The sequence below is a fragment of the Podarcis filfolensis genome (genome assembly GCF_964270895.1).
Source record: "Podarcis filfolensis genome assembly, chromosome: 10".
NCBI classification, from domain to species: Eukaryota; Metazoa; Chordata; class Lepidosauria; order Squamata; family Lacertidae; genus Podarcis; species Podarcis filfolensis.
This window is the reverse complement of record NC_139612.1, coordinates 41,555,441-41,580,079: the sequence shown is the minus strand read 5'-3', so window position 1 is coordinate 41,580,079 and position 24,639 is coordinate 41,555,441. Positions and strand designations below refer to the sequence as shown.

At 40.3% G+C, this 24,639-nt stretch overlaps 1 protein-coding gene and 1 long non-coding RNA gene across 16 annotated transcripts in view; one reads left to right on the top strand and one right to left on the bottom strand.

Moving 5' to 3' along the window:
* The window catches only part of LOC310743397, a 40,452-nt gene extending 19,223 nt beyond the window's left edge, over positions 1-21,229 (bottom strand). Inside the window, exons 1-2 of one of the 2 annotated variants that reach the window (XR_014538997.1) lie at positions 20,942-21,229; positions 3,164-3,288 (exon numbers count right to left, since the gene is read on the bottom strand). This is a non-coding gene — a long non-coding RNA (uncharacterized lncRNA). Of the gene's footprint in view, positions 1-3,163; positions 3,289-7,302; positions 7,517-20,941 lie in introns of those variants that run through there. The other variant, XR_014538998.1, reaches the window with a different exon arrangement.
* ANKS1B (ankyrin repeat and sterile alpha motif domain containing 1B) overlaps positions 1-24,639 on the top strand; it is a 330,248-nt gene that overhangs the window by 190,622 nt on the left and 114,987 nt on the right. For all 14 annotated transcript variants that reach the window (XM_083573571.1, XM_083573577.1, XM_083573576.1 and 11 more), the window contains one exon: positions 2,909-3,061. In XM_083573571.1, coding sequence (XP_083429697.1) covers positions 2,909-3,061 — 153 coding nt within the window. The remainder of the gene's footprint in view (positions 1-2,908; positions 3,062-24,639) is intronic.

Below are 24,639 nucleotides of genomic sequence, written 5' to 3'. Positions count from 1 at the left end.
ATGCCCTGATGTCACATGCACGACGTCGGGATGTCATGTGTGCAACATTGTCCTCCCCAATCACCTTTAAAAGCTGGAGCCTCTGGTTTAGGCATTCCTTTTTGGTTAATAAGTGTTACTGAAATGTTGTTAAACATTGTAAAGCTTGATTCAAAGAAGCTCATGATTTGACTAAGAATAAACTTCATAAGAGGAAATCCTCAAAAGAGGACTTTCAGCTCAAATTTGGAGGACATAGGGAATGAAAAGGTCACCTACTTCCATCAGTTTTGCGGACATGGGGGGGGAATGTACCACCACTGCCAGAATTTTGGCCAACAACTGGCACCACCATTGCCTTCTCCCCCACCCACAAAGCTGCCAGGAAAAGGTCACATAATGACCTTGCTCTTACAGGATTTCTAGAGGGGTGTTAGCCATGAATGGCAGCTATCATTTTATTTTCCTCGGAAGCTCTCATCCGAGTGACCCTATGTCATGTGGAGTTATTCTGGGATTTTTGGAGGAATAATGTGATGACTGTCAGGAGCAGCAGTAGTGAGTTTCACCCCCACTGACTCCATTCCCCCAAACCTCCCAGACATCCATCCAACTTTGCAGCTGTGAATTGGAGCACAAAATTGTGGAATCTTGGGTTAGCCCTAGTGTCCACTCTCAAAAGTATCACTGTCATCTGTTGGGGTTTTAAAGACTACCGTTAAGAGAAATTGGCAAACCTTTTATACAGTTTTTAAACACCGAGAAAACGTTTCAGAATGCTTTCCTTTCAGCACTTTTTTCTGTAACATCCAAAAGCAGTGAAAATGCTGTGATGGAAATAAAAAAACCTTTCCCATCTAATAGCTTCTGCATCCTTTTCAAGTAACAAGAGTTCTGTTTTTTATATACACTGACAGGTTTTTGATACATGAAAAAACAACAGCTGCTATATATATAATATTGAAACAGATTCTAATAAAGAGCTTCTAATATGTTCTTGTTATATAGGTGAGCTTTCCATAGCTGCATTTAATTACCTCTGAAATTATCCAAGTTCTTCTTTTTTAGTGGGTGGGTAGCTGGGGAGAAAACATCAGTCCAAGCGGGGAGGGAGTCCAACACTAGACAGCTTATTTTGTCCCTGTCTGGTGACAACATCATAATAAGAAGCTGCTTTATCTCAAAGGAGAGGTAAGCCTATCTGGAGATGCAAGGGATTGAAACTGACTGTACACATGTGAAGCACATGAGCTACTACTGAGCTATGCCCTCCCCCACCCCCAAAACAATATGCTTATATATATTTGAAACAATAATTCACTTCATTACAGACATTATGGATTATCATTTACCTTAGACATTTAAAAATTCTTTTCTGTGATCTGAAAAGGAATGCCAAAATATGTGATATGGAATTGATTACTGTTATCCTGTGTGTTGACAAACCAGACGAGCTAAGTACGTTAATAAGTGTATTTGATGGGACATTATATGTTCATTTTTGGAATGAAATAAATTAACTCAGTTATTTGTCTTGTTCTTTTAAAAAAATGTATTTATTTATCTTCTCATGTTCAATCCACATGTACTCATTTGTTTATACCATTTTCATACAATTTACAGTTTTACCTTTTTCCTGTAACATTATGACTGACTAAGCTAAGGAAATTATTAAAACCTTTTTCAAAGAGGAAGGAAGAAACCACTTTCTTTTAAAAGCAGCACTGATTTCTTCTGCAAAAATATATCTCTGCAAAATATTTATTCATAGCATGCATCAATGTGTAACTCTTGTAGTTCTCTGAATCTTCATCTTCATAAAATAACATCACACATTTCTTCTTTCCTATATTACACTTTTCTCTTTTCTCCCCCTTACATCATTGAAAATAATTGAATTATGCCAGTTTAAATACTGTTCCTGATCCTAATCTATTTGTGTATTCCACTTGCCCAGCCCTGTTATTCCTGATACTTACTTCAGAAAATTTCTGAGTCCTGACACTGGGGAAAAAAAGTTGTTTTCCTGTTTCCATCCATTTCACTGTGTACCCTTTCTACCTATTTAACCTAGAGATGTCTATAGAGATCTTCCTTCAGGTGATCCAACTACATGTATTTGAAGTGATGAAGATGGCAGCTGTGGGGAGGGCATGAACAGGCTCTCTTATCATATTTATATTAAAACACAGTTCAAACTATGAGAACCATATTTTCCAACAGTCTGAAGCTTATCCATAGGGCAATTTCAGTGAGTTTCTAGAAAATACCCGTTTTCTCAACCAGTTGATTTATACCAACAACCCAGGAGAATAGTTTATGGAAGCCATAAGATAATTTCTCTTTTAAAAATTTATTTCCAACTTAAAATAAGTTTTCCTCAATTAATTGCTTTTCTTAAAGATGATTAAGATTAATCTGAATGGCCAGAATCCCTGTCTTTATGGTTTTCTGCATGTGTTTCTCTTTATAAATAAGGGCCCTGGAGACGAAAACTGGCAGTTTAAGTCCTCTTGACTCTGAGAATATGTCATTTCTTCTCACAGAACTCACAAAAGGGGGGGGGGTATCCTGTTCTAGGCTATCCCCTTTGGTTGTGTGTGAGAGAGAAATTGGCAGACAGCTCAAGGCTACATTGGTCATCCATTTTTTTATTGCACTGTTTTACCACAGACGTTCTCCAATACTGTGGAAATCGTTAAAACAAGAAACCATTCATAAAAGTACACTGCCAGATGTCAATAAAGAAGTTTAAAAGCTCAAATGGTCTGACCTAAGAATTTAATCCAGAGAACTATAGTGTTTTCATTATGCAGAAATTAGTCTGTGGAAAGGTCCTTTGGTATCCCTTATTTCTTCTCCTACTCACACACGTCCATACATAATAACAAAAACTGAACTTTTTTTGTGGGGCGTTTTTATGTTTCAGATGAAACAAATAGGCAACGATGGCTACAGCCCCACCTCTGTAGCAGAGTGGCTAGATTCCCTGGAACTGGGTGATTACATCAAACCCTTTCTGATAAATGGCTATACGTCGATGGACCTTGTGAAAAAAATCTGGGATATTGAATTAATTAATGTAAGTCAATATATTTTTACCTTTAAAAAAACCACGAGTTTTAATCCTTAAAAAATGGTCAAATGAAAATAAATTGTAAAAAAGCATAAAGCACCTACTAACGTGTTTGTTTGGGGTGATCAGTATTGATATCTGATGTTTAGACCTGCTTCTTCTGACATGCTCAAGATTCTTCTGTGGTGTAGTTCTTGTATGCAGCATATTGTTGGCCTCCGGCAAGCACATTACTGTAGAGAAATTTTGGAGCCTATTTATCTAAGAGTTTCTTGCTGCCAATTTAAGAAAGAAAAAGAAAGCTATAATAATATTTTTTTATTTGTACCCCGCCCATCTGACTGGGTTGCCCCAGCCTCTCTGGGCGGCTTCCAGCATATATAAAAACATAGTAAAACATGAAACCTTAAAAAGCTTCCCTGTACAGGGATGCCTTCAGATGTTTCCCAAATGTTAAATAATTACTCATCTTCTTAACATCTGATGGGAGGGCATTCCATAGAGTGGGCACCACTACCAAGAAAGGCCTATGCCTGGTTCCCTGTAGCTTCGCTTCTTGCAGTGTGGGAACCGCCAGATGGCCCTCAGTGCTGGATCTCAGGGTCCAGGCTGAACAATGGGGGTGGAGACACTTCTAAAGGGATAATGGGCCGAGGCTGTTTAGAGCTTTAAAGGTAAGCACCAACACTTTGAATTGTGCTTGGAAACGTACTGGGAGCCAATGTAGATCTTTCAGGACCGGTGTTATATGGTCTCGGCAGCTGCTCCCAGTCACCAGTCCAGCTGCCACAGTCTGGATTAGTTGTATTTTCCGGGTCACCTTCAAAGGTAGCCCCACATAGAGCGCATTGCAGTAGTCCAAGTGGGAGATAACCAGCACATGTACCACTCTGGTAAAACAGTTCAGGCAGGTAGGGTCTCAGGTGGCATGCCAGATGGAGCTCGTAGACAGCCACCCTGGACACAGAATTAACCTGTGATTCCATGGACAGCTGTGAGTCCAAAATGACTCCCAGGCTGTGCACCTGGTCCTTCAGGTGCAAAGTTATTGCATAATCTTAATCATAAACCAGATCTTCCACTAGTCTGAATAGTTGACTGTGCTGTCTTGAACAGTGTGTCTACTTATTCCCCCCCAATGCCTCATAAATTTCAGAATGTTCATAAAGTATTATTCTCAACATGTGATCCTATCTTTCCCTTTATAGTTTTTTAAAATTATAAAATCACTAATTTCACAACCACACAGACACTATTTAAGTTCACAAATCTCAGTATTCATATTGTGTAAAAATAACTGTTCCTACTCTCTGGGTTCGTTAATAAAGGTCATATTTTGCTTTGTGGTTCATATAAAATCTGTACAAAGTTTAGTTTGTAAAAATATTTTGTCTATAACATTCATTTCTGTATCCAACACTTTTCCTTTGCTGTTGGTCAGTAACTGTAGGGTCAAATGTCAGCCTGGGGTTTGAAAGGGAGTTTGGAAAGTAGTATCAGTGAGACTGAAGCAGAAATGTGCTAGCATAACAAATGTCTTCCCTCAAGGCCAGCAGAAAAAATTCATAGTGACAAAATGTTTATTTGAACATCTTCACAGGCTGACATGCATTTTGTCTTGTTAGTGGTAAGGTAAAGGGACCCCTAACCATTAGGTCCAGTCGCGGACAACTCTGGGGTTGCGGCGCTCATCTTGTTTTATTGGCCGAGGGAGTTGGCGTACAGCTTCCATCTGCTAAGTTTATGTTCACTTGATTCCTCTCCCGTTACTGAAGTGCTGACTGTTGCATTTTGTGTCACAAGGTCCTGAGAGAGATGACACCTTTTCAAATCAGAGGACTAGGAAAAAGCTGTCACAGATCTGTTTTTGTTATCCCACCCCCAAACTGCTCCTAACAACATGGTTTCTCCAACACTATGAGTAAAAGAAAGAAGCCTGAGAGAAAAACAAATGCTTCAGCTGCTATTGTTCAATTCTACATTAATGTATTGTTTTGCAGTCCCTTTTCAATTGCTTCCTGTGTAAATTTATGCAGGGTAGCATTGAGAGTTATTTTTAGATTAATACATCTAAACCATTGATTCAAAATCAGCCGTTCACATTTAATCCAATGTAGTTGTCCATATAATTATTTGTGCAAGAAGCTGGGGTTGATCCAATTCATGGGATATTCTTCAAGAGAGTTGTGTGAGAATCATGCTAAGTGCTTTAAGGCACTGATTAGCAAATGCCGTGATTGTGTGCATTGCAGGGTGCTGTAGCACCCTCACATTTTTGAAACCATTGCTTTCTGACCTTTGTTGTATTTTATCAAAACATGTATCTGTGGAAGTTTGGCCTGCGGTTGCCAGTCAGTTCAGAATTGTCCCAGCGTCAAAGCTCTGGGGTGGATATATTTTTATGGTTGTAAGTTGTTTTTAATTGTTTTTAATCCTGTAACCCACCCTGGGACCTTTGGGTGAAGGGTAGGAAATGAAGAATGAATGAATGCCATTGGGAATTTAATAAATAGAATGGAAAACAATGGGACTAGCTGGTGTAAGTGGGTGAGCAATATAAGGTCCCCCCCTTTATTTGAAAATTTAGTTTTTCCATAATATTACATATTTCTTTTTTTCCCTTCTTTTTAAATAACATATTTCAGTGTTACGTTACAATCTAGAACTATCCCTGTGTACTTTTTCACCACTTCCTCTTCCTCCAATTATTTTAGGCGTTTGAATCTTGTATGTTTAATCATCTGATATTCAGAACATGAGAAGGGCTGGCTGCATCAGACCAGCTGCATTTAGTCCAGCATCCTGTTCTCACAGTGGCCAACCAGATACCTGTGGGAAACCCACATGCAGGACATGAGCGCAGCACTACTCTGCCCACCTGCGATTCCCAGCAAATGGTAATCAGAGGCATAATAACTATGGCAGTGGAGGTGGAACATAGTCATTGGGGCTACTAGCCATTGATAGCCTTCTCCTCCATGAATTTGTCTAATCCTCTTTTTAAGCCATCCAGTTTGGTGGTCATCACTGGCATATGTTCTGTGTGAAGAAGCACCTTCTTAATATTACTTGGCTTATCATATATGCCAGTCAGAATCATACTGTACAGTATATTTTATTTACTTCAAGTCTAGATTACTGCAGTGTATTCTATGTGGGGCTTCCCTTGCCCTTCATTCAAAAGCTACAGTTAGTGCAGAATGCTACAGCACAATTACTGACAGGAGTGAGGCCCTGCCAACATATAACGACTGCACTCAGTTGCTGATTGCTACTGGGCTAAGTTCAGGGTATCAATATTAGTATATAAAGCTCTTCACAACTTGGGACGAGTTACCTGTGAGATCACCTTCCCCCATATATGTCCATTCAGCCACTTTGATCTATGGAAGCAGCAGTGTTACAGGTGTCACATAATACCCATTCTGCATTTGAAGGAAATGTTTATACCTCCACAGAAGGTATAATTTTTCCTTGCTCATCCATTTGAGAAATGAGGATAGGGAGAGGTCTGAACTCTCAGTTTTTCTGTTGATCAGTAACAGCAGTACTGATTATTATTCAGTATCAGCCAGTGAGCAAGCAAAAGAGATTTTGGGGACCCATTTACTCTGTCCATTACCCTGCTTTCAGTCTCCATGAGCAATTTGACTGGCAGCTGGAGTAGAGCAAGTTTCCTTCTCCATTTTTGCCTAGAGTAGAAGAGGAGAAAGAGTGCTAGAGCAGAGAGAGGGGAAAGGAAATTACTAGATGGCTGGATGAGAAATGGATGCTTTCTGTGGCTCAAGTGCCAAACGAAGCTAAATACATATCAGCCCTCCAGTGCTTCAAAATAGACAAAGGAGAAGGGGCGTGTTACCTGTTCGTACCTAGAGGAATTATGCTTGTGCACTGGATCCTTGACTTAGATTTTGGAGCACAACGGAAGCTATGCTTAGGGTAGGAACAGACTTTTGCTTTCACCATGTGAAATTTGTTAAAAACTTTCAACAGCAATTCCTTCATACACCAAAGTAATAATTAAGCCAAAGTCACAGCAGCATGGTGTCAAACAGGCTATATATTTTCTTCCCCCTTGCCCATTAATCCCTTTTAAAAACACTAAAGACTCTTCCAAGCCCTGAACTTTTGTTGCTCTTTTTATTTAAAAGTTTAATTTGTTTCATTCAGCTATTCTATTTTGGTGCTTTAGAGCCTCTTGAAACAACAGTATCATAACTTAAAGGAAGAGCCATTGAATTGCTTACATTGCAGCCAGAGAGTGATGAACACTTGTCAGCAGGAGGGTGATATTTTCTATCTGTCTGCCATCCACGGATTTATAGGCCTTCTTTTTTCTTCCCTTTCATTCTCAGTTAATCTCCTTCTGTTGTCCCCTTCAACTGTATTTATTTGCGAGAAAATTTGATACTGGTAGTTGCTGGAGAAGTGAGCACCACCAATGAGCAGTCCTTGGTTGTAGTAGAGAGTATTCAACCATGTGGGTGTGGCTGTGGGCACACATACTTATATGGGGATAATTTGCAACATTCTATAATGGACTTTAGAGCTTATATTATTTCCATTATCATGCATATAATAAGCAGAATCAAAATGCTGCAATGCAACTGACTGTTGTGGATGATAGAGGGCAAGTTGATTGTTCAAACACATATGCAGAGCACTTGAAATTACATTTCATTATGTTGCTAAGGAACTAAGTGTGCTATCTCTATTTTCTTGAAGAAGCTGAGCTTCAATTATATGGATTTTCTTTATAGTTTCTAGAATAGATAAATGGTGCATTATATGAAATTCATTTTGATAAAGCTGTTATAGACATATTTGAAAAGACAAATCCTAAATGTCTAGTTTTGCTTTCCCTCACCAGCTGATGCAAACTGAATGACATATAGTAATTTCCCCTATCTTTCCCCTCATCTCCGTAATGCTTTGTCAGTGCCTGTGTGATCGTATTAATCTGCAGTAATCTAAAGAATTGATAACTGATTTCACAAAGATCACATTTGTCCATGTTCTGTGTCTTTTCATACTGGGTGGAAAAGTGCAAAGGTTTAGGATCAGAGTTTTCCTTCTAGATGGGCTACCTTCCCAGGTTGACGAACCCCATCTGCAGTGAGTATACCATGAGTATAACATGCTTTAGCGTGTGCCATTCCATATATGGAGTGAGGCATATTTTCAAAGGCTACTGCAGAGAGAAGAAACCCTATAAAAAGGATAGAATGAACAATATCATTGACTGAATAGGTAATTCAAACAATGACATGTTAATTTAACATATCCCCATTTGGACACAGCATACTGACAATTGGAGGTTAAAAAAGGAAAACGGAGGTAGTAGAATGGAATGGAGAGTCCGGAATCCTTAAATGTTACAGTGTACAGTGCTTCTTTTCAGGATTCCAGACACTACATTCCATTCCACCAGTACCCTAGTTTTCCTTTTTTTAGTGTCTCACTTGTATCTTTTTATCCTAAGTGGCACCATAGACATTCAAGAGATAGGCACCAACATGCTTAGGAAAACCTGAAATTGACAAGAACATCAACAACAACCCTAAACAGCTCAATGAGGACTGAGCATGCTCTGTAGCCATGGGATGCTGACTAGCCATTTTGGGAAATGAAAAATCGGGTGGGCAGGGGTATTGAATGGTGTGTTGTGGAGGAGGGCACGGCTGACTTAACTGGAACAGTGAACAGGAGCAGCTCCACACTGCAATATTTTTTATATTTTTTGCAGTTGCCATTTGTTTCTTCTGCTGTTGTTTCCTGTCCACATTTGCAGCATGGAACTTTCCATTCATCAATCCTTGCATATTCTTAGTTGATGTGTATGGAGTAGGTATTATTTTGGGTTATTATTGCTGTTGCCTCCCAGATGTACTGTGTAAAACTAATCATGTTTGCTGTTGCAAGAATGTGTCAAATTAATGAAAAGTGGAAATTTAGTACATTTTTGGACTGGCATCTTAGACCATGCTTAACTCTTGAGCTTTCAATACACATTATTATCTTGTGGTTTGTGATAGTCCATTTGTTACATTTTCCTTTATTCCTAGTTCTTTCCAAAACAGACTGCACTGTTTCTAACTGAAGGCAGGAATTCAGTGTAAGCTGTGGTAGTTTTTCCAAATCTTCTGCACTGTCATTTCCTCCCACTTCATTTTAGGTTTCAGCAGGACTCAGAGTCAAAGGAAAGTGGGTGGGGGAAGTTTCTTCAGTAAAAAATGAATGCTGTTCACTATACCGTAAGGCTAGAGAAAAGTTGAAGGGAAGCAAAGCGTGTACCTTGCAGAAAAGCTTTGCTGGTGCACACTCAAAAATAAAAATCAGTCATTTATTTTTTTGAGCCTTGCTTCAGCAGCTAAGCTGCTGAGACATGATGATCTGTGAAAGATTCTGATGGATGCCAATAATTCTGCCAAGCTGCAATCTTGTGCACGCTGATTTGGAAATAAGCTTGTCTGGAGACTTACTTCCAAGTTAACCTTCATAAGAACAAGGAACTTTGGGACAAACTGCATTAGTGGGAGCTCATCCACACTTTGCTTTGTCACATAATTTTGTTCCATTTGTTCCGTGACTTTTTTGGTTTCTATTTTATTCGTTTACCACTGAATGAGAACAAACGTCAATTTGCAGAAAGCCCAGTTGACATTTGTTCCAATTCAGCACTAAACAGCAGGTTTTCCCAGGGAAAGCAGCAGGAGAAAAGGAAAACCTCTCAGACCCGTGCCTAGAAGTCACAGACCAAATACAAGTGTGGGTGAGCCCTTAGCATAGGAGCCAACTCCTAGGGGCTGTGTGGGCTTTGGCGTCATAATCAAATATTTGATGGGCCAGGCACCCACAAAGTTGATGGGCATTACCATTCAAATAGTGTGCATGCACCATGTCCTGTGATCAATTATGCAGGGAGCGGCTTACCTGGGCTCCCACAATATTTCATTCAGGTTGGCACCCCTGGCCCTTAGCTGGTTCCTCCTAAGCTGCAAATACAGGGTGAGTCTTTTAAAAGAGGCCCCATGGATACAGAGTACACATCTTCCACGGGGCCTCTTTTAAAAGACTCGCCCTGTATAAGGAAATAATCAACAGTGAAATATGCGTATTTCAAGTGACCCAGTCTCAGGGCATGGAAAAGAAGGCAAATGGAAGAGAATGAAATTATACAGAACTAAATTAGCACAGATAATTGCAGTGACTCAGACAATTATGAGGTATCAGGTGTAAAAACAATATATAATCAGTGATTTGTAAAGCAGGATCCTTCAAGCAACTGAAAGAACTGGCTCAGTCATTCAAGCATGGATCTTTTAGGTTTACTCAGTGCTGAATGCACCTTTAAAAAAAAATTCAAGCTCAAAACAGGAGACAATGGATCATAGGGACCCATGTAACCAGGCAAATTGTAATTTGCAGTTCTGTACTACCTGTGAAATAAATACATTACCATGGGATGATGTTAAAAAGCAAGGAGTGGTTTAAGATGAAGAGTTAAAGTCATGAAAATCCAGCATAAACTCGTAGCCATGGTCAGGGGATGCAAGCCGTCCTCAATGTATCTAAAGCTCTTGTACCAGAGGAAATGAATCTCTATTAATCTCTTTATCCATAAATTGTCCTTTGGTCTCACACTTCCTCTGAAGCATCTGACTACTTGAACAGATGGACCATGCAAACATTTGGCATGGCTCCTTTTTCTGCTTTAAGTGTGTGTGCTAAATCTTCCTATTCTTTTTTCTTGAAGAAGATGCAGGTATTTTTTTTATAACTGTGCAACCTACTTTCATGTGGATATTCCACCCCCTCTGTTTTTTTAAGCAAGTAATTTCCCCCTCTCCTTCCTGAACACCATTACATTCTGAAAAATTGCACTTGGTTGCTGAACCTGCTGATTGGCAGCAATTGTAAGCTGTGACAATCAAAGTTGAGTATTTTGGGTGCCTATTGTGTTCCACTTGAAGAATGCTGCCCTTATTCTATCATGCTGTGGCTATGGCAATAGAAATTATGCACCTATTATGTGAGGTATGTATCTTGTTACACAAACTGTCCCAATTATCCCAAACAGATAATACTTTCCTGGAAATGTCCTGATGGAATGTTCCATTGTTCAACAACAAATTGACCTGACATACTGCCTAATTCATTATCATAAATCTTGCTATTTAGAGAGCAAGCTCCCTTCAAGGGTTCAGCATGGGGTGTTCCTATGGGGGAAATACAGAATCAGACTCAGGGCGAATGTAGAGTTTCTACTGCCTCTACATAAGCTAAAAAAAAGCCTCCCTTTACAGCCTACAATCCATCATACAATAAACTGATAAAATAAATAGTCTCTAAATGGTTTGTTGCCCTAGGCAACCACTGCCTACAGTATATTTGAGCAGCTCTGAATAAAGTATCTGCGCTTTATCTTTTTAACCCTTTACCGTTAAAGAACAATGGGGGGATATAATGTGAAGATTTTCTTCCAGACCTAAATAACAAACATTTTCACATAATTTTAGTTCACCTTTCATGTTCTTGTTGATTGACATAACCTTAAATGAGATATATTTCATACATTTAGGCTCTGACTTTCTTCCTATATACATAAGAATGCAAAATGTCACAATGCTCTAAGTTTGCATGACCACCAATAGGTGACCTTGCCAATTGCAGTGTGAGGATTGCCAGCCCAGCCCAAGCAAGCTGCTTAAAGGATGTGGGGAGGTGCACAGTAGCATGAAGGTGGAAGGAACTGTGGGGAGATAGTAAGGGGGTGGAAAAAGCCACAGTAGGTGGGTGAGGTAGAGAACTGGCAAAGGAGACAGGGGGTTAGCAAGGAAGTCAAGCAGAATAAGCAGGGTCAGAGTGTTTAGTTAAGAAAAAAACAAATAAATTGGCAGACACTAAAAGCCTGCAGTTGCAATGTTGCAGCCCAGCCCTATACTGCAAATAACACAATCTGACAATTCAGATTTGAATACACGGATATACCTATAACTACACCTTTTTTAACAATATTTTCCCACCCCTCTCTCCTCCCCCTACTTCCCACCACTATCTGCCTTATCACTTAAATATTCATTCCATATTTCTTCATATTTATCCATTCTTATTTTGCAACAACATGCAATTCGTTCATATGTAGCTAATCTGTCCATATTATCAATCCATGTGCTCAATGGAATCTTTTTGCGGCTCTTCCAATTCATCAAAACAAGTTTTGTTGCTTCTAATATAGCACGGTACATCCTTTGTTTTTTGACCCCTTGAAATCTCCCACGTTTCCAGAATATAATTTAGAATTAAATTCAATTCCCCTAAATAACAATTTCTTTTTATTACTCAAGCGATGAAAGCAGGCAGGCGGTGGCACAAGTGGGAAAGCAGCTAGCCCAGGCAGGCTTTCCTATGCTCCTCATGTTGCCACTGCCACCTGCCTGCCTGCCTGCCTGCCTGATTGCACACACACACAACAGGCCAAGGGAAAGCTGGGATCTGAATGAGTGGGTGGCCCAGATGCGTGGGCAGGAAGTCCTAACCAATGTTGATGACCTGGTTAGTGGGGTAGAAGTGGAAGGATCATTAGGCGCGAGTGATCATGCTCTTCTGAAGTTTACTATACAGCGGAAAGGAGCAGCCAAGCATACTAGGACTCAATTTCTTGACTTTAAGAAAGCCGACTTCATAAAACTTAGGGAAGTGCTGGGTGAGATCCCATGGACAGTAATACTAAAAGGAAAGGGAGTTCATGATGGCTGGGAGTTTGTTAAGAGGGAGATAGTAAAAGCACAACTTCAGGCAATACCAATGAGACGGAAACATGGAAGGTGCCTAAAGAAGCCAGGGTGGCTATCTAAAGAACTTTTAACTGAGTTAAGATTAAAAAAGGATGTGTACAAAAAATGGAAAAGGGGGGAAACCACCAAAGAGGAATTCAAACAAATAGCCAGCACGTGTAGACACAAAGTCAGAAAAGCTAAAGCACAGAATGAACTCAGGCTTGCTAGAGAGGTTAAAAGCAACAAAAAAGGCTTTTATGGGTATGTTCGTAGCAAAAGGAAGAACAAAGAAACAGTGGGGTCACTCAGAGGAGAAGATGGTGAAATGCAAAGAGGGGACACAGAAAGGGCTGAACTCCTCAATGCCTTCTTTGCCTCAGTCTTCTCCGATAAAGAAAACAATGCCCGACCTGAAGAATTTGGAGCAAATGATTCAGCAGAGGAAACACAGCCCAGAATAACTAAGGAGATAGTACAAGAATACTTGGCTAGTCTAGATGTATTCAAGTCTCCAGGGCCAGATGAACTGCATCCAAGAGTATTAAAAGAACTGGCAGGTGTGATTTCAGAACCACTGGCAGTCATCTTTGAGAATTCCTGGAGAACAGGCGAAGTCCCGGCAGACTGGAGGAGGGCAAATGTTGTCCCTATTTTCAAAAAGGGGGAAAGAGAGGACCCAAATAATTACCGCCCAGTCAGTCTGACATCAATACCAGGGAAGATTCTGTGAGCACCTAGAAAGGAATGCTGTGATCACCAATAGTCAGCATGGATTTCTGAAAAATAAGTCATGTCAGACTAACCTGATCTCATTTTTTGACAGAATTACAAGCCTGGTAGATGAAGGGAACGCAGTGGATGTAGCCTACCTTGATTTCAGCAAGGCATTTGACAAGGTGCCCCATGATATTCTTGTAAAGAAGCTGGTAAAATGCGGTCTTGACTATGCTACCACTCAGTGGATTTGTATCTGGCTGACTGACCGAACCCAAAGGGTGCTCATCAATGGTTCCTCTTCATCCTGGAGAAGAGTGACTACTGGGGTGCCACAGGTTCTGTCTTGGGCCCGGTCTTATTCAACATCTTTATCAACGACTTGGATGATGGACTCAAGGGCATCCTGATCAAATTTGCAGATGACACCAAACTGGGAGGGGTGGCTAACACCCCAGAGGACAGGATCACACTTCAAAACGAGTTTGACAGATTAGAGAACTGGGCCAAAACAAACAAAATGAATTTTAACAGGGAGAAATGTAAAGTATTGCACTTGGGCAAAAAAAAATCAGAGGCGCAAATACAAGATAGGTGACACCTGGCTTGAGAGCACTACATGTGAAAAGGAGTCTTGGTTGACCACAAACTTGACATGAGCCAACAGTGTGATGCGGCAGCTAAAAAAGCCAATGCAATTCTGGGCTGCATCAATAGGAGTATAGCATCTAGATCAAGGGAAGTAATAGTGCCACTGTATTTTGCTCTGGTCAGACCTCACCTGGAGTACTGTGTCCAGTTCTGGGCACCACAGTTCAAGAAGGACACTGACAAACTGGAACGTGTCCAGAGGAGGGCAACCAAAATGGTCAAAGGCCTGGAAACGATGCCTTATGAGGAACGGCTAAGGGAGCTGGGCATGTTTAGCCTGGAGAAGAGGAGGTTAAGGGGTGATATGAGAGCCATGTTCAAATATATAAAAGGATGTCACATAGAGGAGGGAGAAAGGTTGTTTTCTGCTGCTCCAGAGAAGCGGACACGGAGCAATGGATCCAAACTACAAGAAAGAAGATTCCACCTAAACATTAGGAAGAACTTCCTGACAGTAAGAGCTGTTCGACAGTGGAATTTGCTGCCAAGGAGTGTGGTGGAGTCTCCTTCTTTGGAGGTCTTTAAGCAGATGCTTGACAACCACATGTCAGGTGTGCTCTGATGGTGTTTCCTGCTTGGCAGGGGGTTGGACTCGATGGCCCTTGTGGTCTCTTCCAACTCTATGATTCTATTCTATGATTCTATGAAGTCGGGTGAATGATCCAGGCCGGCCGGCAAGCCTTCACGTGCTTTCCTTTGCTGCTGCCACCCACACATTCTCCCAAATTTCCCCATCTTCATCCCCCCCAAAAAAATTCACCCCGGTCTCAAGATCCTGCTGCTATTGCTAGAGGAAAGCAGGATGAAGAGGTTCTTCTCATCACCCTGCACTACGGCCACTTCCTTCTGTTGGCAGCGCAGAGTGAAGGAAAGGGAAGATAGACTCACCCCTTTTTATTACACTGATATAGGAAGCAGTACTATTAGGGCTGAGTTGAATAAAACATAAAAGGTATCCAATAATTTCTGAACAATCCCTCAGTGGACATGCCATCAATAACTCACTGACCTATTATGCCATTCTCCTTGACCCCCATACTATCAGAGCCTGCGTCTATATTTTATTGCTTTATTTATAAGATTTCATACCCACCATTCACCATAAAGTCCCAGGGTCACAGCAATATGATATAGAATTATACAAATGGATGGAAAAGTTACAAGGATTAAAAGAAATAAAATTGTTCCAGCCCCAACAGAGCAGTATAATTTCAGCAAAAGAGGTGGATCCCACAAAACAAAATACAGTCAAGGGCCTTGGTAAAGAGGTGCTTCTTCAGCATCCTCCCAAAACTGTACAACAAAGCTTCTAGATGCTTGTCTGTGGGGAGGGAGTGGCACAATTCAGGAGAAGCCTCAGAAAAAACCCTGTCCTGGGCTGCCATTCACCACATTGCTGAGGGTGGTGGAACTACCAAAAGAGCCTTCTCTGCCAATCTTAACACCCCAGGGTCAGCAGTGAAGAAGGCGGCCTTTCAGATATTTGAAAGATACTTCTTTTCTCTTGCAGTCCCCTGTCTCATGATGCAAACACAGCAAAACTATTACACTCTGCTCCGTTGACAATCCAGGAAGCCTCCCCACCTTACATGCAGCCTGTCTATCAGGAAATTCACATTTTTTAATTATAAATAGCTACATGTTGGCTGCTTTTTAGGTCAAAGCCTGGAAAGGAGGGGTTCCGCTTCAACACAAATTTAATCTTCTTAGATTGGCAGAACTCTTTAACTTTGGGAGAGAAAGTGTAATGCACAAAAACCATCCTCTTTTTAGTTCCCTATGCTATTTTTCTTTACTGCTTCCCAGTCCTTGAAGAAGGCAGAGTACTGACGCTTCGACAAACCTGTGTTGAAATCCTCTTAGAAGTTGGTTTATGTACTCTATTTGTTCTAGTTGGGGCCATTGCATGTACACCCACCTCTGTGTATGTATTAATATTTATATACCACTGAAATATATTTAGCTGATTTGGGCTACAGTGCAAGAGTACCTAAACGGGTCTGAAGTAAGAGTTGATCCCCTCCCCCTTTCATCAGAAACATTTTTGTCAACCTAATTGGAGTCAGACTGGTGGATGAGAGATGAGTCACATTTCTCTTCTCTCTTTGAGTTGTCAGAAATGCAGAATCAGACTTAAGAGCCCCAGTAAGTGGAAAAAGTTACACCTGTGCTTCTATGTAGTCCCATTTTTGATAGGTAAGCTTGGCAACTTCAGCCATGTCCATGACGGTTCCTCAGTTTGAAAAGTTCCTGCTTTGGTGGGGGAAGTTTTCATTATTATTTACAGTCAGTTGCTGTAATTTATTCTCATTAATTCTAGTTATTATATCTCATTCTCCAGTAGTCTTAAATAATGTATGTTTATTCCCTTCAGTTTTTGCAGAGTTGAGGAGGTCTCCCCCCCTTGGCAATAAGATAGATAAGCTATGCCTTTATTCAGTTCTTTGATCTCCCCCACTCCCTTTAGCCCCTAGGTTTTTCATGTATTAAGCTTTATATAAATTACATAAAATACAGCATTTTTCTGAAGCAAAATATGAATTAAAATATTCCTAAAAGTTTCACAAGGGAGGAATTGTGCCTTGCAACAAAAATGACAGAGTAAGAAATCTGTGTTGCCTGAAAGATCTCAGAAACTGCCATTGGTGTCTTATTTGCAAAACCACACCAACACAAATCCACATTACTGAAATAAAAACATGTTAAGTTATGGCTTCACGACTTTGCACTCTACCTGGGAGTAAGCCTCATTTAACACAGGGCTGGGGTAGACAGGGCCCAGTGACCTAATGGAGGTGCAAATTGCTGTTTCTCTGGATATCAGGTTGATCATTTGATGGGTGGAAAGTGACAGATAACCCTCCCTCCTCAGCTAATCAGTACAGATCAGCTAAGGGGAGAGGTGTGTGCATGGCCCTATCTGTACCATACATTTAAAGAGGTATGATACCACATTAAAAAATAGTAGCCTTCCCCTAAGAATCCTGGGAACTGTGGTTTGTTAAGGGCGCTGAGAGCTGTTAGGAGACTCCTATTCCCTTACAGAGCTACAATTCCCAGAGTTCCCTTTGAAGAGGGATTGATTGTTAAACCACTTTGAGAAATGTGACTCTGAGAGGAATAGGAGTCTCCGAATCCTTCATGAACTCCGATTTCCAAAATTCTTTGGGGGAAGGCCATGGTTGTTTAAAGTGGTTATCATTGTTCTTTAAATATATACTGAAGATGAGGCAAGTATCGACCTTTGTTTGAGAGTGTAGTAGCCACACCCACTTTTGCCTCACCTAATACTTTCATGTGGCCCCTGGAGGGTTGGCCAAGGGTGAACATGGCCCTCAGGCCCAAAAAAAGGCTTAGCCATATCTGCATTATGTTCGGAAGGTTAGGCACAGCAAATATACTGAATTAGCAACCTCTTCCCCACTGAATATTAAATGCTCACTATGGAAGTCTGGAATCAACGGCTTGCTCACGGTAATAACTGAAAGACAGTAGTCCACAGTGTCATTTGTGCCAGCGACTGGCTAAGCACTGGGACACTGAGCAATCATCAGAAATAATTTTAGTAGCTAGATCACTCTAGAAACCAACTATAGTCTTGTCAGTGTTCCAGTGTGTTAGCTCACTGCTCTAGTAGGCATTATTTGACACCAATCTATGCAGTTAGCTTAACCTTCTCTACCAGCTGGAGTGCTGTTAAAAGAGCAAATAACAACCCTCAGAAGTGCCCCATACAACATTCCAAAACACTGAATTAGAAGGGAAACTATTGCTTGGGAATCTAGTATGGTCACTTTCACCAACCTTGTGCTTTCCAGATGTTGTTAAACTGTATCTCCCGTCATTCATGGCCATTGGCCCGTTGGCTAAGGCCAATGGAAGTTGTAGTCCAAAACAGAGCACCAGGCTACAGTCCAAACTCCTATATAAATCCATTATGTCCAAAGCATGGCCTGTCCGTGCTAAATGTTTGGATTCAGTTTAATAAAATGCATTGGAAACAGTTATGGGTTGAAAGAAATGACACAGAGCAGCTAAACAGATGGAGGGTATGTGTTCTGTGCATATACAACTGTTAATGTACAACTCCCAACACAGATATTCGCACTCAAGCATATAAAAGAGAATAGATGACAGCTTCCAGCTGATTCAACAATATTAAAGTAATGTTTAGTTTGGAAGACAACTTTCTTTTTCATTATGATAGCTGTTGTTTTGAAGTAAATTTTATCCTCAACCCTTTCAAAAATAAAATAAGTTACCTTCTACCTATAGTGTACTGGCATTGCAGTACACTAATGGAAAGCACTTATACTCTGGCAAAGTGAGGCACACAGTGTTTTCTGATCCCCCCATACTACTGCAGCCCTTTGCACCATCTTCCGTACTATTCCAGAAAGTCCCCTGGTCTTCCAGGCAGGAACTGCTTTCTAGGGTGTAGGGGGTTTACACAGCACCTGCATAGCTCATAGCAGGGGGGCTGAACAGAGCACACACAGTCCTCCTTGAGGCAAGGAAGGGGAATATGTTGTTGCCAAGGGGGGTGGAAGGGCACACAAGGAGGGCAGCCACAGGAATACACTGAGTGCAGCAGCATCCAGTGACTTGTTCTATAGAGTACCTGTGGGTCCTAGTAGCAGGCCCCCTCAAAAGTCCAGGGAACCTGAGTGATTAGGAAGTGGCAGAGCCAGTGCCCCAGCAACATCAAACTCCCTTCCCCACTACTGAGTCAGGTAAAGACAGACAGCCCCCATCTACCATTCCCTTGCATTAAACAACAACAACAAAATGGCCATGTCAGAGCCTTTACTGATCAGCATCCCAGATGAAATAGATCTTGAAAGGAAAAGACAGGTGTATGGAGTTGCCAACCAGTCACCTCAGCTGAGCTCCTGTTCCTGGGCTAGGCAGAAGGTATGTAGATTTAGATTTCCTGGTAGATCTCTGAGCAATTTGCAGTATGTCTGCAAAAGTTTCTGACTCTCGGTTGTTTTATAACAGCCACAAAAAATGGCTCCCCATGCTGTTGAAATGGAGAAAAGCTTGGGAGTCAAGCTTACTAGAATCTATTCGGTATTAAACCATAAGCATTGTCCCTGAGGTAATTAGAGCTGTGATATCAGCTTGAGGTGGACTGGTGTTGAAATCTTTATCTTAGAAGACAAATCTTGACAAAGGATTTCTTTTCTTAGCTAAATTAACCCATTGTTACGTTTGGTTCTGAAATGAGTTTCCATTAGATTGCATTGGGAAATGATTTGAACAGCCAGTGTCTCTTTGGGGGGAAGGCAAGAACTTGCCTTTTCATTTATAGCTAAACCCATTTATCTAAACCATGTATGTTTCTCTTCCTAAATGTAACTGCTTTTCTGCTTTGTGGTGCTCCTTGCTTTCTCTTTTTCTATGATTGAGGCATAATATAATCTGGATTATATTATCTAATCTATTAAGAATGCCTTAGTGTAATTGTGTAGAACAGATTACTAATTCTTCAGGCTTCACCCAGGTACAGTAGAGCACAGCGATAAGTATTACTATCTAAAACCAACTTTATTTTGTAATCAGTGTTTACAAATTGGCATAAAATCAGTGCAGTAAAGGAACATTCCACTAGGTGGATCTGGTGTTCTTCTAACAAAGTATCAAACATTCTAGCATCATGTAACTGGCATTTTATTTTACCATTGTGCTTATATGTATAAACTGGGTACATATCATAACCTCAGTCTGACTATTTGCTAAATTGCTTAACTCGTAAGATGTTATTGACAAGTTAAAGTGGGTATTTAATTCACTGACTTTATTTCTTTAACCTTCGCCCGAAATCTTGAGTGTTTCTTGAAGGAGCTGCATGTAGAAATTGCATCAGTGGATGTTACTGTTTTAATTAATAGAAGTTTTGAATAACAAGTACAAAATTCTATAAGACTTAAGAACATTCATTTTCTTTCAAACATTGTATAGTTTTTTTTGTAGCACAAAATTGTACTTTAACCTTTAAAACCAGCTTGTTCAGTGCTAAATACTTTTTTTATTTTGACTTTAGTGCAAATTTAAATCCTGTTGAAATTTACTGAAATGCAGCGATTACTCTTTTCAAAAGGAGAATGAACTCTAGTTGTGGTTGTTTCCCCAAGTATCCTGCACAATAAAACTATCAATTTGGACATAAACAAGAAAAGAAAACGTTAAGCAGATTAGATAATGTTTCTAGAACACTGATAGGAGAAGACATAAAACAAAAATTGTTCTTGACAGATGTGCCCTTACATTTAGGCATCAAAAGCAAGTTGACAAATATTTCCAATGAAAATAAATAAATTCTGCTTCCATGTTTGATTAAGTATTAGGTGTCTGATTTCTGAACTCCAATGTTAATCTTGCATTTTACCCTTCTAGAAAATGTGAAGTATCTCAGTAGTAATGGGTTGGACTAGAGATTACCTGCTCCTTTTGTTCCTACTTTTCAATCTGGGCTACAGTTAACACCAGCCAACTATTGGTCCTGTGCCTGATAAAGTATACATACTTCTTTGTAAAAGTAGTGATAATAACTATTGTGGTAGTGCTGCTGTTTCTCCAGAAATAATATCCTGGACCTCGTAACAATGGGAAACATTTGCATGACCAACTTTTGAGAAACTAGCAGGCATTTTTGCAATTTTACTTAAAATGTCCTCTTTTGCTATCCAATTCTGTATTAGCTGAGCAAACTTGAAAACAGAAGTTGAAAAGCATATACCTTTAAGACATTTCCTTTGCATCTTTCTTTGTTCGACCTTCTGTCTTATTTAAAAGTTTTCAGTGCAGTGTTTTCTTTGTTGTCTCTGTTCCAGTTATTGCAGCAGTTGGTTGCAGGCCTGTGACTGTTGTAGATATTCAAGCAGGGGTGGGGAACTGATTTTGGCCAGAAGGCCAGAGCTGAAAGTGGCTTACCCATTGCAGGCTACTTTGACAGGTAGCCAGGGCTGTAACGGAGAGGTAGGGCATGTGCTTCTGATTGTTTTGTTTTGTTTTTTGCAGCCATGGCTTCACTTTGGCACTTTTCCCTGTTCTACTTTCAGCAGGAAATAGAAACACTCAGAAGCAGCTAGGAACTTCTGAGTATATCTGATCCCTGCCCAAAACAGAGCTCCTGACTCTAACATACTCTCCAGCATTTCTCCGATGAAAATAGGGACGTCCCATTCCATAATGATAATTTTACTATTTATACTCCACACATCTTACTGGGTTGCCCAACTCACTCTGGGCAGCTTCCAGCATATATAAAAACATAATAAAACATTAAACATTAAGCAAAACTTCCCTATACAGGATTGCCTTCAGACGGCTCTGGGGTCAGATAACTTCATATCCTCCAACATTTCTCCAATGAAAATAGGGACATCCTAAGCAAAAGTGGCACATTCTGGGATCAAATCAGAAACCAGGACAGCTTCTGTAAATCAGGGACGTCCTTGGAAAATAGGGACACATGACTTTGGGAGGTCTGTAATCTGGTTAAATGAAATAGATCAACTTCTGGGAGAGGGGTTAAGTTAAGGCAGCAGCACTAGACAATTGGGGGCTAACCCTACTTCCTGCTTTCCCAGTTTTGATTTTCTGATTAATTTTTTCTACATACTGCTATATGCAACTCTGGAGGACATCTTGCATCTAGAAAAGAGCACGGTGAGGGAATTTCCTTCCCCAATACCACGACCATAATTCAGGGTATGGAGTTGCTTTTACTTTTTAAAAACAGCATCTCAGAAGTTCTGATCATTTCTAGTTTGGCCTCAAGATCATAAGATTTTGATCAGAATCAGTGGCATGTGGTCAGTGGACCAGGGGGACCAGGCTGGTCTTCTCAAAGCCCGGGAAGCTTGTGCCTGGCTTAGGGAGTGAGGTGCAATAATCCAAAGGGTCCAAGAGCCCTCCCACTACCTTCCCAAAGCCCACCTGGCTTTAGGAAGGAGGAAGGAGGACTCCAGCATGCTTTCAGAGCCCTGGTGCTTCCTTCTCAAAGCCCAGGAAGCTTCTGCCCACCTTAGGGAGGGAGGCACGAGGCTTACCCACACAACGTCCCCCCATTGGCCTTCCAAGCTGGCGCCTCTGGCCCTAACTGTTCCCCTACAAAAGAATTGACCACATGCCTCTGATCAGAATGACTTGAGGAGGATGAGGAAATACCATTCAAAATCTCTGGATTGTTCATTCAACCTGAAAAAATATCCATTGTTTAGAATACACATGATTTACAGACACAAATTTTCTCCTCTGTTGCCATCACAAAGTGCCACAGACTTTTCGTCCAATGGAATTAACTCATATAATTCCCAATTAAGTATTATTATTATTAGGGGAAGAAATAAAAGATTACACTGTGAGAATAATTGTCTTACTAATAGTGACATATGTACGTGGGCCCTTATTTTAAAAACACTCCCTCCTTTACCTTTTTTTTAAGAAATCCATATCAAATGTGTTACTACAGTGTGAAAATAGAGGATATCCTGCAGGGATCCATTCTACATTAATAGAGGATCAAAAAAACAACGTTTTGTAGCATATGCTTTAAAATAACATTATGGCTTATGCAGCTTTGGAATTAATAGTATCATTTAGAATACCGGGAATATAATATAAATGGCGTAAGCAGAAAGATTTGTTTTCCAATAACCTGTTTTTGTGAGGTGTAATTATCACAATAACAAAAAAATTGAATGTTTTTGCATTTGTGAAAGCTTTGGGTGGAATAGCAGGGAAGATGTACAAACATCTTTTTGGAAACTGAATTATGTTAAATGTTGAAAACAGTGTTTAGATCCTGAAAGCAATACATTATATAACACCACAGATGAGAGTTTTGGATTAGCATTGGAAGAACAAGTGGAAAATCCCTTTTTCAGAAATTATGTTTTTAAAGATGTCATGGCAAGTGAAAGAAAAATAGAGATTCTTTATTCCTAGGCTTAGCTAGCTCATCATTATCTGTATGAATCAGAAAGGAACAGTCTAGCCTTTCAGACCTTGGGGTAAAACCTCTGTGGATTAATTTTAATTGCAAGTAGAATCATTTTTTTCCTTCAAAATACTGAACCCCCATGGCCATGATGTCATTTATATGGGTCAGCTGGCAAATGGAATGGATAGAGATGATAATATTAATTAAAATGATAGTATTAATTAAAATAAGGAAATGTTGGGTTTTTATAGAAATTTGAATACATACATTTTGCTTCCAAAGTCTCTCCAGTCTGTGCTTATTTTTGACTAGAGGTCCAGTGAGAAAGGTATGCTCAGACCACACATATGTCACCATTTTGATTGCTGAAGACACATGGCAACCACCATCCTGGAAGTAACTAGACATGCACAAAGGACAGCTAATGCAGCTTAGATCTGCAGCTGAATTCTGCCTAAGGAAACTCAAACTCCCTTAAAGATTTGTCACTTGGGACAAAACTAGATCTGATGTAGGACATTCATGATCAGGATCTCCAGCATTTTTGTGAAATATTGGGGTGGGGGAATCAAAGTAGCCCTTGGAAGGAGGGAGAAATCAAGACCATAGTGTTGCGGTTAGCCTATTTCCTCATGTGCCATTTTTCTGATCTATATTGCGTCACTGAGCTACTATTTCCCCTGGGAGCGGAAAAAACCATGTGCATCCTTACAGATATCTGTTTTATCTATATCAAATAGCTGCTTCAGATGGGAGTTATTTAAACCAGTTAAATCCGTTTGCAGGGCATCCTAATCACAGAACTTTTGTATGTCACCTATTTGCAGCTCTTAGAGCCTGTTGTTTCACACCTTCATCAGAGACAGGTGAGAAGAAGGGATAAACTGTATAGTACATCCTGCAGATGGAGGGAACCTCCTGCTTTTCCAAAATAAAATTGTGACACATGAGAGCAGTTGATTTCTCTGGTGACTACCCAATACTGTAGAAGCTTGTCAGCTCTTCAGAAGGTTAAGTAATCTGTCCTTTGAACACTTCAACTTTAGAGAACTGTACTTAGCTGGCTGAGCATCTCTTCAGCCTCTTAGGTTATGAATTAAAGTTTTCTTCCCAAAATGAAGAGGCACCAATTTGATGTTGTTTTTCTGTGTATTAAATTTTTAAAAGGCACATCTTTTCTTTTTAAAAACTTTGTAAACTGGAATCTTTCTGCTGCAATGGGGATCTGTTCTGTCTGATCTAGCCAGACCTCCAGAAGGGTATCGATGTGGAGGGGAGGGTGGTTGACAAGGTAAGCCTGTTAAAATTATTTTATTTATTTACAATTATTTATATCTTGCCTATTTGCTCAAGTGTGCCATGATTGCAAATAGGATTAAAACATTCAGTTCTTCGATTTCAAGGTCAGAATTCTTCATGCCTTGTGACAGAAATGAACTCCAAATAACTTTCTTCCTACTGTGGAGTTCTGCCAGCACTTGTGCAAAAGC